This window comes from Parasteatoda tepidariorum, chromosome 9 (genome assembly GCF_982258835.1).
Source record: "Parasteatoda tepidariorum strain Cologne lab strain chromosome 9, Ptep-v5.0, whole genome shotgun sequence".
Classification (NCBI taxonomy): domain Eukaryota; kingdom Metazoa; phylum Arthropoda; class Arachnida; order Araneae; family Theridiidae; genus Parasteatoda; species Parasteatoda tepidariorum.
Window position 1 is genome coordinate 48,034,838 of NC_141763.1, and position 15,313 is coordinate 48,050,150.

Consider the following 15,313-nt stretch of genomic DNA (forward strand, 5'->3'; position numbering starts at 1 on the left):
CATGTATTTCTGGAATTCACAGCATCTAAGCATACAGGTTATTTTGTTCCATAATAAAAAATAACCTTTTGTCGGACATCCAAAAGGCCTCAAGTTTGAAATTCTCACTTCTATTACCTACGCAATTTATTTACGACGCCATTACAACACATATTTCTGCAATCGTTAATCAAGCTAGGGATTAACTTATTAATTGTAGAAATCAAAAATGATTTTTTTTATAAAGTTATATTTGAATTAAAAATTTGGTTTGATTTCAGGAAATGATTGTAGCCTCTGATGAACAAGAAATTTTTATACCGGATATGGAGATCACATTTAATCTTGATTGCCCCGACTACGTTTACCTTGGAGAGGACGTTACATGCAATGTAACTTTCATCCGTGGTACTGATCTTCATTTTGAAATACAATTTGGCACAGAATCTTCCGAGAGTTTTATTGTACCAGGTAAAATAAGTAGATGATATATACTTGCATGAATACCTCACACACGGTTATAAAAAATATTGTGTACTATTTAAAAATATAATATTTTACATTCTATAACCGACGTTAAACACAAACCAGGCTCTGGGTTAACCACAATCAATGTTCAGCTCCATAGCGTTGTAATTTTGAACCCAACCCAGAAGACAAAAAGAACTCCTGTATCAAGCATTGGGACAAACTATGTTTCGTGGTTGACTTTTTGGTGAAACTAACCCACATTTGCTTTACACGGAGAGGAAAACCACGAAAAACTCCTACTAGTTGTCAAGAGGATTCTAACCCATGATCCGCTTATCATTGAGGACTTTTCACGTCAGCACTGTGGTCGGTGAGAGTCAAGGACAGAATTTGTTACAACTAGACACAGCTGGGATTCGAACCTGGGGCACCTCATTGGGAGGCGAGAGATAAATAAAAAATAATAGGGGAGAACCAATTTAGCAATGCAATTGAGAGACTAAGTCGTCACCGGGAAAAACCAAAGTTCTATTTTGGGTGACGATTTGTAGCCTTCTAACTTTTAGATCGATGCCAGTTAGTTTGGATGTAAAGGCGGCTGGAGTGCAATGCTTAGCACATTTATCTCATGCTGTTGGTTTAGAAATTCGAAATAAATAATACCTCCACGACTCCAGTGGCCGTCATTTGGAGGGTGAAAAAAGGGATATATTTTTAATAAACAAAGGGGAAGAAATGAAAATGATTATCGATAAATTTCGTCATTGAGCTTTTGCTAGTGCGAGATTGCACAATTTTTAGTAATAGGAAAGTGAATTCCGAACTTTTAGATAATTTTTATAAGCTTAGATATAAATTAATTTCACTGGATATCTAACACTAAGTTTACTAAAAAATTTGTTACAAAGAAATATTTTTAATAACTATTACTAATAAAAAAACAAATATGTGTATAGGGATATCAAAGTAATATTTAAACAAAAATAAAAATAGAAACGCTATCGAAATCTGTTCAATTGCTATAGAGAAAGGTGTGACTGAAAATATGCAAACCTGTTTGATTATCGTAGAAAACAGACAGAAGATGAAAAGTGATAGCATGCAACACTTCAAAGCTTCATCAATGCACTCAAACTGGTTTTGATGTACTTTCAATGGGCACTTTCTTCACAAGTAGTACGATAGACTTCAATTTGTTTCTTCCTCGTTTAGATAATAACTTTTGATTTTTGTTGAAATCAACCTTGCAGTCTTTAACTGGCTCTCATGGGAAGAGACTATGAAGCTATTAGTGAATGCTTTGAATCGATTGATTAAATTACGAAGATGAAAGTAAAATACTGCACCAGAAGTTAATTTTGTCACTAAAGTGGATCTTAAATTGCAATAGCGACTTTTTTTAAACAAATTAGTCTTCTATATATGACTTACAGCTTACAGACATGCTCTCTCTCTCTTAGACCAATGTCCATCACCTCCAGTGACAAGCTTTTCTATTTTTCCTCCTTTATTTCTCTCTTCTGTTTTTAAATATCACGCTGACTTTGATCATCTTCTGCTGCTGTTGTAAAATTTTCATGTTCTACTAACAGAACTTTCAACGGATTCTTCACTATAATCTATACGGTAATCTATACAGACTTCTAATGTGTATATTTTTTTGCTACATTTTTACAAAGGTTACATTTTATTTTATTTTATAACCATCGTTGAACAGCTGACTTAATTTCTGATTTTACAACTTCGAATGTTTAACTCCGTAGTCTTGAAATTCCCAATCCAGAAAACAACGGAAATCCCGGATCAAGTATTGGGTGAAATCTGTCTCCGTTGAGGACTTTTCGAAAATGGTTAGAAAAGTATATAGAGAAAATTACAAAAACAGATCAACCTAGCTTAAAGCAAAAATATTTTTTCCAGCCTCTACAACAACGCCAAGTCAGTTTGACTAACGTCAGCAAATCGAATGGTATAGAGTTGTCTAAGCTGACGTCGCTTGACTTACCTGTCTATTGGTAATTCAGCAATGATCTGTTACAATTAACAACCACTATGAATAACTTTCTATTGGGATATAAATATGAATTGTCCAATTGGAATGGCGCATACAAAAATTGATTTATTTATTTCACTCAGTGATATAGTTCAGTAAATGGCTTGGATATCTCTCTAAATCTTTTACTTAAAACCCAAAACAACATCTTTACATGAAATTAAAATGATTAACGTATACAATTTTTTCGCATATGCATCGTTGAAGTTTTCTGGGAATTTATAGTTGTGGGGTCCACAATCAAGGCATTTTTGATGTCTCTTGTCCATAGCATCAAAACAGCTGTTTGAAATTGATTTTTGTTTTAAGTTTTCTTGTAATGTTATATAGTTTTATATATTCCAGGAAAAATATCACTCATCTATTTTGATATTTTGTCCCGAATTCGCAAATTTTTTTAAGTAAAATTTTGATTTGTTTTATTTATTTTTTCTTTTACAGATTGTGTAATTTTACCGATTGGACCATCTATACCGCAGATACCAAAACCATCAACCTCGAACAGAGATGTTGATCCACCAGACATAATTTATCTGGGTCTTGGCAATCTTCCTTACTCTACACTGATAGGTTTTGATTTTTTTGCAACTCAGAAGGGAAAATTCGAAGTACAGGTAAAGTTTTACTTTGCTTCGTATTGTTATTATTATCTTGCTTTCATGTCTGTGAGTAAGGAATCTAGCAATCGAAATATCGACAACTTTCCAATTAGCTAGAGCATTTAAATTTCTACCGAAGTTTTCTGTATCTGAAGAAATTTTAAATTGCATCATGGACGTTTATGTAGAATTCGTAACTATATTACCGCCACTGCATCATGAATTCGATTATTTTACTCTTAACTAAATTACTCAGATGTCTACTAGAACTTTATGATTGATAGCAATGCAAGTTTCCATCGTTTAATGAACATTATAAGCATAATGCATAAGCCATGTTTTTTTCCTCATAATATTGTTCATCAATCAACTTTCGATTCCCTTCCGACTAGCTAGTGAGCTCAAACTTTCATAATTGCTTTGTGCTGAATTATAATTACAAATTTTAAGCGTTTTCCAACCATTGCAAGCATAACTTATATAGCCGAGTAGAATTTATCATCAATCGACATTTTGACTTGCTAGAGTGCTCAAATTATACAAATTATCGTTGTTTTCTAAGTGGGGCAAGCAAAATCTATCACCATTTAATTCAAAATTTCGTCTACTTTCCGATATGAATAAACTTGCAAACTTAAAACTAGGAAAAGGAAAATAATAAAAGGGAAAAAAATTGAGATAGACTGAAAACTAGAAAAAATGCTTAGAATTATCTATTTTCTATCCTTTACTCAATGGAAGAGAATAGCCAACGTAATTTATAGTATATGAATGATCTGAGATGGTCCGGTCGAACTGAAGTTCGACCCCCCAGTGGTGGCTTGATACCCACCCATCTTCAGATCGATGGGTAGCATCTTGTCTGGGAAGTAGAGGCGACCTGTGAGCAATACTGACCCCATTGCCGCAGTTATGCCGTTGGTCACGTAACTGTCGAACCTTGACCTCTAGAACTCCCCTGGTCCACAACTGATTCTGTTGCGGGAATTCTAAAATAAATAAGTAAAATGAAATAAAAAGTATGAATGCTGATCTAGTCAGTTTAATTTGTTAAATAGAAGTTAACTTGGTAAAACTACCGATCCCCAGGACATTACCTCTGATCTCTCTTTACTTATAAATTTTAAAAATCAACTCTAGGTACTCACTCAATTACAGACAAGCTTCTAGATCTGTTTTTCAGATGGTCTTAGCAGATGATCATTCAGATGGCTCTTAATGGCCATAGTAGGAATGTCACGTCATTTTTACCCTCATTAGATGATATGTACACAGCACCTGAAATAATTACCTTTTCTTTAAACCACCACACTTCACCAATAATTTGATTTTCAGTCACAACAACTTTTCTGTGCACTTTTTTTGTATAAACTCCAAATGTTTAGTACGTTGCCAGGATCGAACTCACGATTCCCAGATCTTCACCAATGTGAGTGACGCTGAGGGCTGGGATGTCCTGGCTGGCAGGGCGTTGGACCCATGTCCTAGAGGTAGTGAATTGGACACCCACCGGCCGAAGACTCCCCTTGTACAAAATGGTGACTGGTGCACCCTAAAGCCGTCGAGATCACAAAGTTCTCTAAGTTCCCAAAACAAATCAACACCTTTGGGTATACTAGATCGGAAATTGATCGTGTTTTGGTTCAGGTCAAAATTAAGATCTATGGATGAATGGATGGTGTGTGAATGTGTTTTCCCTGTAAAACGGGATGTGACGTATGTATGCTGTCTCCAGATCATCCTCAGGGATGTTTTCCAGACCATCGCCAGTAGCCCACTATGAAGCTCAAGTGCGATGTAAATAAAAGTATCGTACCATGAGTGACTCTGCAGCCAATTGTGTTGCCGAAGCGTCTCCAGGTACGACAGTTATATGAAGCTGACCAATGTCCTCAAACCCCAATATATATATATATATATATATATATATATATATATATATATATATATATATATATATATATATATATATATATATATATATATATATATATATATATATATATATATATATATATATATATATATATATATATATATATATATATATATATATATATGGCAACAAAATTAAAAAAAATTTGTTTTAGCTTTTCCCCTTACTCAATCTCTGCTAGGGATTTCTTTTCTTAGAGTATTAAATTGAAAAAAATAAAGCAGTGAATTTGAAATATAAGTATAGAAATTTAACTGCTGGTTTTTTGGGGGCGCAGATCAGTTCAGTTCATATTATTATGAACCAAAAGCAATGAATTAATGACAATAAATTATACAAATTTTAAAGCAAAATTTTTAGTTAAAATTAAGCAAACTTCACTAATTTAGCATTTTCGTTATTGTCCGATTGAAACTAGAACGCAATTAAGTGTAATTATGGCCGAATGACGAAACTGACATCCTAAAAACTCAATAGTTCGGAGGTAGCGGGTTCGAATCCCAATTGAATGCAAAACGCAATTTACTTATTCACATTTATCAAATTACCAAGGTTCCTCTGGTAATTTCGCTAGCCAAGCGGTCTCACCAATCTGCCAAACGCTTTCTTGCGTGGTGTTAGAAAGTTCGAATCCCCCTGTAAACCTAGATGTATCATCCTTTTTTCCTTTAATTTATGCTATCCGATCTTCAATTTTACAATAGCTTATAAGCCACCTTTGTATTGAGCACATACGCCGGCATATCTATTTGAAACCACAAACTAAATAAAAAATCTCTCTGGTCTAGTGGTCTTGCTATTCTGCTAAGAACTCGGTAGCAGGTTTGAATCCCATCGTAACCATAGATAAACTTCTGGACACCCTTCTCTACATCGTATATATCCGTTCTTCAATTTGACAAGGGCTTACAAGTTGTTTATTGTAATGAACATACACGCCTGCATTTGCATATGGTTCCGCAGTGGACTGATGGTTAAGACACGGTTCCCAGCAGATCACCGAAGTCAAGCAGCGCTGGCTGCGGTCAGTGTGAGGGTGGGTGACCACTTGGATCAGTCTGCGTAGGGACCGAGGGCGTGCGGTGTTGGTCCTCGTTAAACTGTGCTACCGTAAAGTGCTCGACTTCGCGTGCAGGTCGAAGCGAGGGTGCCATCCTCTCTGCAAAGGATCAAAATTGTGATGGCATGTCTTCGTATCATCCTCATGGATGTTTCTCAGACCGTCGCCAATAGCCCATTGTGCAGCTCTAGTGCAACGTAAATGTAATTCAACAACTGCATTTGCACATGTAATTATAAGTGAAACAAGATTACCAACAATAGTGGGGTCTACTTGGCCGATGTCCAGCAGTGGACTGATCGTTAAGACACGGTTTCCAGCAGATCACCGAAGTCATGCATCACTGGCTGCTGTCAGTGTGCGGGTGGGTGACCACTTGGATCAGTCTGCGTAGGGACCGAGGGCGTGCGGTGTTGGTCCTCGTTAAACTGTGCTACCGTAAATTGCTCGACTTCACACGCAGATCGTCGGGCTACCGAAGAGGGGGTGCCATCCCCTCCGCAAAGGATCAAAATTGTGATGGCATGTCTTCGGATCATCCTGCGGGATGCTTCCCAGATCGTCGCCAATAGCCCATTGTGCAGTTCTAGTGCGACGTAAATTAACAACAACAACTACTTGGCCGATAGCTGCATTTCTGCCACATTCACTGAAGCGTAAAAGTAGCAGGTTCGAATTCAGTCGCAACCCTGGGTATATCTTTGTATTTTCTTTTTCTAATTTGTGCAATCTCTTCTATTATTTTTATCTTGCCTTGTAAACAAATAAATAATCTGAAATGATCTCCCCTCCCGTCATTTTTAGATATTACAACCTAAATGCGACGGGGATGAAAAATTTTGTTCTGCAACGTGCCAAGAATCTTGTCCACCCAAAAGAGAATGCCTCTGCAATGTAGAGAAAGAGTCATTTTGCTCCATGTCTCAAACATGTGCTACTATCGACGAACAATCTTTTTGTACTCTTGAACTGAAAGATAATTACACTCCAAAATCGAATATTGAAGTTGAAATAGATACACCAGGTTACAACTATTTTCCTCTGAAAGAGGTGGATTATGTTGAAGTAAGGATTTGTCTATTTCATTTTTCTGCTTATCAATCCATAAAAATACAGTATTTTTTTTATTAAAAAAATCTTTATTCAATATTGAGTTGGTGCGTATTTATCAGAAGTAAAATATCTGCATGGAAGCTTTACAATTTGATGCGCATTTCGAAATATTTTTATAGCAAAAAAAAATTACATTTATGATTAAAAAAATGTTAAAAAGTAACAAATCAATATGTAGGTAAAATAAAATGAAATTATAATTATACTGCGATCATTCAGTTTCGAAATCAACCAATGCAACATCGTTTTTTTCTCTATTGATTTGATCGACACCAATAATGATTCATCAGAGTTCGTTTTCTTTTATGTTTTTTGATACTATTTACTTTATTAATAATTTATGATTTTTAATTTTAATAATATTATTTATTTTTTGCAGAATTTATAAGAATTAATTTTAAGAGTGGTGATTACTAATTTTTGTATATTAGCTCTCAACGAGCTATTAAATATACTTTCAACAACAACAAAAAAAAGCTTTTCAAAACTTTTTTTACTTCAGGACTTTCATACAAAAAATGTTTTTGAAAAAATTGGTAAAATGTTAAACTTGATGAGGTAAAGATAGATGTTCTATCACCTGTAAAAATAGCTATTCAGTCACTAACTATTTTAGACATACTTTACATTTGTTTCGGTATATTAAGTTCAGTATAATAAGTTTTTCGCTAGAAAATTACATTTTCCACTTCGCTTAATTTAGAAGCAGATAGAACAATGTGTTATTGCCCTTTCCACGTGAAGCATTAGTTTTTTTCTTTTTTTTCCCTTTCCTTCTTTTTTGTTTCTTTTATTTTAAGTGTACTTTTATCCATTATAGTTGTGATTTTTTAAGTTTTATTGAGAATATGTAACTCTTGAACCGTAATCATCTTATAATTACGTAAGACCTATCAATTTTCTCTCAAGCCGAATCGTATTCACTGAAACAGAGAAATTAAATTAATGCAAAATACAGGTTGTCCCGTAAGCGATTTTCCAATCCAGCGGCATTTAACGATTCGTCCCCTTCCTGTTCGGTATTTTCTAAAATAAAAATGAAGAAAAAAAAATTTAAATGAGTTTTTTAGTGTAGATGATAAATTATAAGAGAAATAAAAGCTTGCTTTATAATTGCTACCAACTATAACCACGAGTAAAATCTCCAAAAGTAAAAAGAGAGCCAGTCGTTAAAAGCTGCTGGATTGTAAAATAGTGTCTCGTAAATGCTGCAACAAACTTTTTGGTAAGTTCTATCTTTCTTCAACCACACAATCAGGTATAAAATTGCATAGGACCCAAGACAGGAAAAGTCACTGTACGCCGCTAGGAGCTTTTTCCTATAATGGATTGCTTCTACATGTACCTGTGAACAGGTATCTTTATGAATCCCAATTTTTTGTTTTTCTAATAATTATCGTCTAAAATTGCGTTCAAAGAAATGCATAAATTGCTTTTTTACAGTAGTTTAACAATTCCGCCAAAATGTCAAATTAGTAGCCAAATTATTAAATTACAGTATAAAATCTATTACTGAATGAATTTAAATAGAATTTTGGGCAATAGCTTTTAGAAAACACAAAATTACCATAAAAATAAAGATAATTTAGATATATAAAAGCGCCTGTTTAACGACACACATAGAAGCACTTCATGATAAGAAAGAGCCCCTAGCGGCTTATGATGATATTTCCATACATTGGTTTCTATGCAATTCTTAATCTTAATTATACATCATTTACCAGACACCCTATATAAATGAAATATCAATATTTCTTCTGCACATTATATGATAAGTAATGCTATTTACAGATTGAGCCAGGCGATATAATAGCGTTGAAGATGGAAAAACCTACCAAATTGATGTTTGGAAATGCTAAAGAGGAAGATATTTTGTTTAATTTGGTGGACACGAATGAGAAAGGAGAAGCACTGAATATCCGACACCACATCAGAACAATTCTCTTAATTCCAACCAATATTTCATTTCACCACAATTTTACCGAAGTAAGATTTTCTTTCACTTATATTATATATTACGCTTTATCTAACACTTTTACAAAGCAATTGGAAATAGTTTATTTGGCTTATAGGAATTATTACTAAGTATGTTAGTTGTTTTGTTATATTTAGAAATGACCTCTTACAAAACTATTTTTAAACTACATTTCTTTTTTAAGCCAAACTTTTAAACCTTTGCACTCGAAAGGTGTCACACAGACATCACTGTCACTTATAAATTACCTACAACTCTATTAAAATGTAGTGACCATTACATTTAGTAATATGGTATTGTGTGATACACATGTGGACAATGATTTTTGTCTTTTAAGCTCTTAGGGTTTGTGGTTAGTTACGCTCTTTTTTTTAACCGTTGTAACCCTTCGAGTGTAAAGGATTAATCTTCTTGATTGATTCTAAACAAATATACTTTTATTTTCAAATTTTGCTGAATTTTTTATTTCTTTTTATTAAATCTTGGAAAAAAATTCTAAAATCAAGAAAGGAAAGGTTAGTTTTTTAAACTATTCATTTTCATAATATTTAATCGCGTATTTCATAGCTCCTTGAAAATTAATATTGAACTACAAAATAAAGCAATTGCTACTTCTCCCTTTTAAACGAAAAATTAAATTCGAAATTGTCATGACACAAATCTTTATAAATATTGAAAAGATATCCATGCTAAACCTATCGAAGTCTCATTTTCTTCCAAACTACTAATAATAGTTAACCAAGTGTTAAGAAGAATTTTTTTTCTCCTAAAAATCTTCTAAAACAATAATTCCTAAAATTAGATTATGCTACATTTAAAATCGAGCAACTAAATTTATGCGGAAAACTACATAAATTAATTAGCTTAGAAAAAAAAATTTGAACTCTTCAACATTTTGGAATACGTTCAAATTTCTGGCCTAAGAATATGAAATGAGCTGTTATAGTACATTTAGTAGTACATTTGGCTATAATATTTGAGCTGCTATAAGTAGTTTATTTGGATATAATATTTGAGCTGCTATAAGTATTATATTTGGCTATTATTATTATTATTTGAGTGATTATAAGTAGTATATTTGGCTATAATATTTCAGAGACTATAAGTAGTATATTTGGCTATAATATTTCAGAGACTATAAGTAGTATATTTGGCTATAATATTTGAGCTTCTATAATAATATTTTATGTAAGTATGGACAGAAAGCAGAAACGTACGGCTTGTTTCATTCTGCTTAAGAAACCTGACTTTTAATCATCAAACTTTAAAAATTAGTTACAGATTAGTAGCAAGATATGTCAACAGACAACTCAAAAAACTATACTATAATGTTGCCTTCTGCTCTTCAGACCGTTACACACGAAATATTTGCACAAAAGTCTGTTAATTTTGCTCTAGGACTGCACCAAGTAATGCTGGAAACAGGCTGTTTCGAAAATATTGCTTTGCAAGTTCATTTAGTTTTCAGCGCCATCTGATGTCAAATTTTGATATTGATTCTGAATGTAAGTGCGAATAAATCCTCTGGCTTCCTAAACAAGGCGTAAAACACCTATTTCCTTCAAAATTTTCAACACGTCAGTAATTTTTTGGAACAATCGGTATATTATAAAATTATCAAAACATTTTTAATGCATTTTTTTAAAAACAAACATACAATAAAGTAATAGTTAAAGAGGAAATATTCTAAAACCTTTTTATCTTATACTTTTTTAGCCCGGTATATATAAAGTGAGAGCAAAGCTGACGAGTGATTATTCTGATGATTTGAAAAATGAAAAAGAAACTTTTGTTCGAGTTATAAGCCTTTTGAGTGGACTGAAACTTGAAGGACCTGCTGTGAACTGTACGAAAATTGATGAAGTTGCAACTCTAATGGGTACAGTAGAAACTGGGATAAACGTTACGTTTGAATGGACATCTGAATATTACGAGGACAGGTTTGATACTATAGGTATAATTCTGATTTTTTATCTTGATATTTGTGCCTGAAGATATTGAAAATTACTATAAATTATAAACATTTTGCCTGTCCAAACCAATTTGACGTAATTTAAAACTACTAGACCGTAAAATAAATAAATAAAATACCCTTTGCTATATTTTCTCCTTTAGTACTGAATTATATTGTGCATTAGATCTAAAAATACTTTTTTCTCAGTTTAGTAAATACTATTACGATGGAAGTAATTAAAATGTTGAAAACGTCATTAATTGTTATCAAAAAATTTTAACTTCACAATCTAACAGGTCTGATAGCACTATTTTTCTACCAAGTGTCTATCGATTTGATTAAAAGTAATTAACAATAAAGAATTCTCCCTATCTTCCGTTTTAAATAACAATTCCAATTTTTTTTGTACTGAAAATGCCAACGTTATTAACGCAAAATTAGCGTGCTATATTTCTAGAGAGCAATATATTTCTGAAGGTTTATTAAAAAAAAAAGCCTTTTGCAATAAAACTTACAAAAAAACTGATATTAAATCAAAATATTAAATTAATAATAATAAAAAAGTGATAATAACTTAAATTAAAATGAGTGAAATTCGATAAAATATTTTAAATTTTTTGAATCACCACTGTTTTGTAATAATTGAGTTCCGAGTAAAATATGGGTTCAAAATGAGGAAAGTTCATTTAATAATAAATAAACTAAGCTATTTCATATGATGGTAGTGTAATGTGAAACTGATTCTGGACACAAGGAGTTTATTCGTTATCTTTATTAATCAACTTTATCAACATCCAGAAAGCCGCTTTCACTATGAAATTATGATATTTAAGTGATACGAACAATCATCGTCAAAATTGATCAAAAATAAGATAATATTTATCAGTTTAGAACAGATGTATTCAATTCTGGGCAAAATATCTTTCTCTCTTGGTACAAAGCTGATTTATTATGCCTCTCCAACTGCAAAAAATTGTTCGTTTTACAAACGTTTCTCAAATAATGATTCTAACTGAGCTAAAAGCTGATAAATTTAAATACGGATCTGGATTATTTTTGTACAGTGATGACTTTCTTGCAGTAGGGGAAAGCAAGTGTTGTTTCAGATATAATGTATCAAACACAAATAAGGTTGGTCTGTGGTTAAGTTGTCGAAAGTGTGCAGAACTAAATGTTTGTTACACTGCTATGGTATTCGATGCAAATAAAGAATCTCTTTATGGTCACATGTCTTCTTTGAGTTTTAACGAAGAGTTTAGTTACGAATTACTTCTGGAATTTGGAAGCTATTTTCCCATTAGCTTTCCCATAACTATTATGTGTTATCTAGTTTTTCCGAATACTGATAAGAAAATAGTGCCAGATTCAATATTTGACAAAGGAATTATGAGCATGCCTGTTCCGGAGATTAGCAATGAACGAGCAAAGGATCAATGTGCTGATAAAGAAATAGTGCCAGATCAGAACACTTCTAAAGAAATAGTGCCGGATCAGAACACTTCTAAAGAAATAGAGCCAGATCAGAACACTTCTAAAGAAATAGTGTTGAATCAGAACACTGCTAAAGAAATAGTGCCAGATCAGAACACTTCTAAAGAAATAGTGTTGAATCAGAACACTGCTAAAGAAATAGCGTTGAATCAGAACACTGCTAAAGAAATAGTGTTGAATAAGAACACCTCTAAAGAAATAGTGCCGGATCAGAACACTTCTAAAGAAACAGTGTTGAATCAGAACACTGATAAAGAAATAGTGACAAAAAGTAGCAATAGTGACAATGTTCCTACAGAGTGCTTGCAAGAAATGTCGTTAAATTTCAAAAAGCTTCTAGAACAAGCCATAGGTACTGACATTACAATACACGTGGATGGTGTCAGCATGAAAGCACACAAAGTGATTCTAAGAGCAAGATCACCAGTCTTCGAAAAGATGTTCGATCACGACACTAGCGAAGCTGTCCGAAATGAAATTAATGTTAAGGACATACGTGCTCCTATAATGAAAGAATTCCTCACATTTCTGTATACCGGCACAATAGAAAATCATGCTTTTGACGATGCTTGCGACCTTTACTATGTCGCTGATAAATATGAAGTGCTGTCCCTTCGGAATGCTTGTGCGAAAGATTTGCTGCGTTATCTTCAAGTAAACAATGCATGCCAGTTGTTGATCTTGGCTACTAATCACGGCGATGAATCTTTTAAAGAAAATATATTGGAATATATAATGATCAATGTTAAGGAAATTGTGGCTACAAAATCATTTGAAGAGTTGGCCAAATACGATGCAAACCTTGTTGTGTTATTGATGCGTAACGCTTTGTTAAAATGATAGTGTATGAAGTTGAAGATTTAAGTCAATATCTAGAACTTTTTTTTATTATTCTATATCGAAGCCATAAACTTTGAAGTTGATAAAGTATATTTAATTGTGGGAAATTAAAAATAATTTTAGTAAATGAAGCAACATAAATAATTTTTCTCAGAAGCCTTGGATTGAAAGAAAAATTGCATTTGAAGTTGATGAGGTATGAAGTTTTAAATAATGAAAAACATATTTTTAAATAATTTATAAATGAATAATCAATAAATAAATATCAAATAAATGTATAAAAAATTTCATTCTTATTTAAATTTAAACATTTGCGTAGATGAATCCTTAAAAGAAGAAATATTGGAATATATAAAGACTAATTTTAAGGCAATTGTATCAACGAAATCATTTGAAGAGTTGGCTAAATTCGATGCAAATCTTGTTGGGTTATTAATACTTAATCATATGCTTTCTTATTCTGAATAGTAATATCAAACGCTTTCATTAAATTATTATGCATGAGATTGTAGATATAAATTAAATATAAAGGATTCAGAACTTTTTCATGACTTTGTACAGAAAAAAATAATTTTATATTGTGGAGTATTTAGTGATGGGAAATAAAAAAAACTGTTTTAGTTCAGGAAGCAGCATAAATAGTGTATTTTAGAATCCCAGAAAGGAAGAAAAATTTTCTTTCAAATTTTTATGGTGTGGAATTTTCAGTCACACAAATCTTATTAAACCTAATTAAGTTTAAATTACATCATTATTATTTTGATGAACTTTTACAGTTAGAATTGCGTGTTGTAATAATAATAAATTTCAATATCACCGAGGTTTTAACTTTAAAAAACACCTCAGACCTATGCATATTATTTGTTCATGGATATTTGTCTATTACTAAACTACTATAAAAATTGCCTACATTTAAACAGCTCATGGCTTTTCATATTGTATGATTTTAAGTATAGCAATCATTGAAATATTGCATTCATAAGGAATTGTATTTTTTAAAGCTTGTATGCGTTAAAATTTAGATGTATATAAATTAAATAAGAAATTTTTTAAATATTAAACTTACTTAAATTTTTTTTTCTTTACAAATTTGAATTGTAACAGTATAGTTACTTATCTACGTTGATTTTAAAATTGAACTATATGTGCTGTAAACTAATAAATTTTAAATGCAACGTTTATTTTCAGAAGAATTGTTTTAAGATGTTTTTTAAATGGGGACCTTATAAAATCGTTATCAGTCTACTTGGGAATCAAAAAGTGATTTAAACAGAGTTACGCAAGCTGTGTTGCCTGTTAATCGGCTTAGTGTTTGGAAAAAATTGTTTTAAATGACATCGAGTAAAAACAGAAAAATGTATAATTTTCGACCTTTTTTATATGCACTGTTGCAATTCAGTTTAAACTTTATAAATACTGAAGGAGCTTCTCAAAAATCAATGGGGTTAAGCCTCTGCCTGACTTAAATACATATCACTTCACAAGGGACTGCTCTCTAACCCTCATATTGGCTTTTCATTCCTCATTGTTTTTTTTAAGTAAGTATTTTCTGTAAACACGAAGAACATTTAGTGTATTACAAATACACACGCACCTGTATATTAAAAATTATCAACTATAGTTGAAAAAATGCTTAGACTTAAGAATACAGATTATGTGTACTAATTTTCACCCATTATCGCTTTTTTTTTAATTCAGAGGGTTTTTATCTCTTTTAATTAAAGTTTTTTTTTTATATATTTAAAAATTTTAATATAAATTATAAGATATTTGGCAACATCTAAGCTCTATATATTTTTTTGTTGCTACTTTCGATATTAACTCAAGCACTGAGATCTCGAG

At 32.1% G+C, this 15,313-nt stretch overlaps 1 protein-coding gene across 1 annotated transcript in view; it reads left to right on the forward strand.

The window, feature by feature from the left end:
* LOC107445474 (uncharacterized) overlaps positions 1 to 15,313 on the forward strand; it is a 186,345-nt gene that overhangs the window by 22,896 nt on the left and 148,136 nt on the right. The window contains exons 6-10 of the mRNA XM_087151393.1: positions 261 to 450; positions 2,945 to 3,117; positions 6,903 to 7,163; positions 9,003 to 9,197; positions 10,903 to 11,140. Of these exons, the coding sequence (XP_087007519.1) occupies positions 261 to 450; positions 2,945 to 3,117; positions 6,903 to 7,163; positions 9,003 to 9,197; positions 10,903 to 11,140 (1,057 nt within the window). The remainder of the gene's footprint in view (positions 1 to 260; positions 451 to 2,944; positions 3,118 to 6,902; positions 7,164 to 9,002; positions 9,198 to 10,902; positions 11,141 to 15,313) is intronic.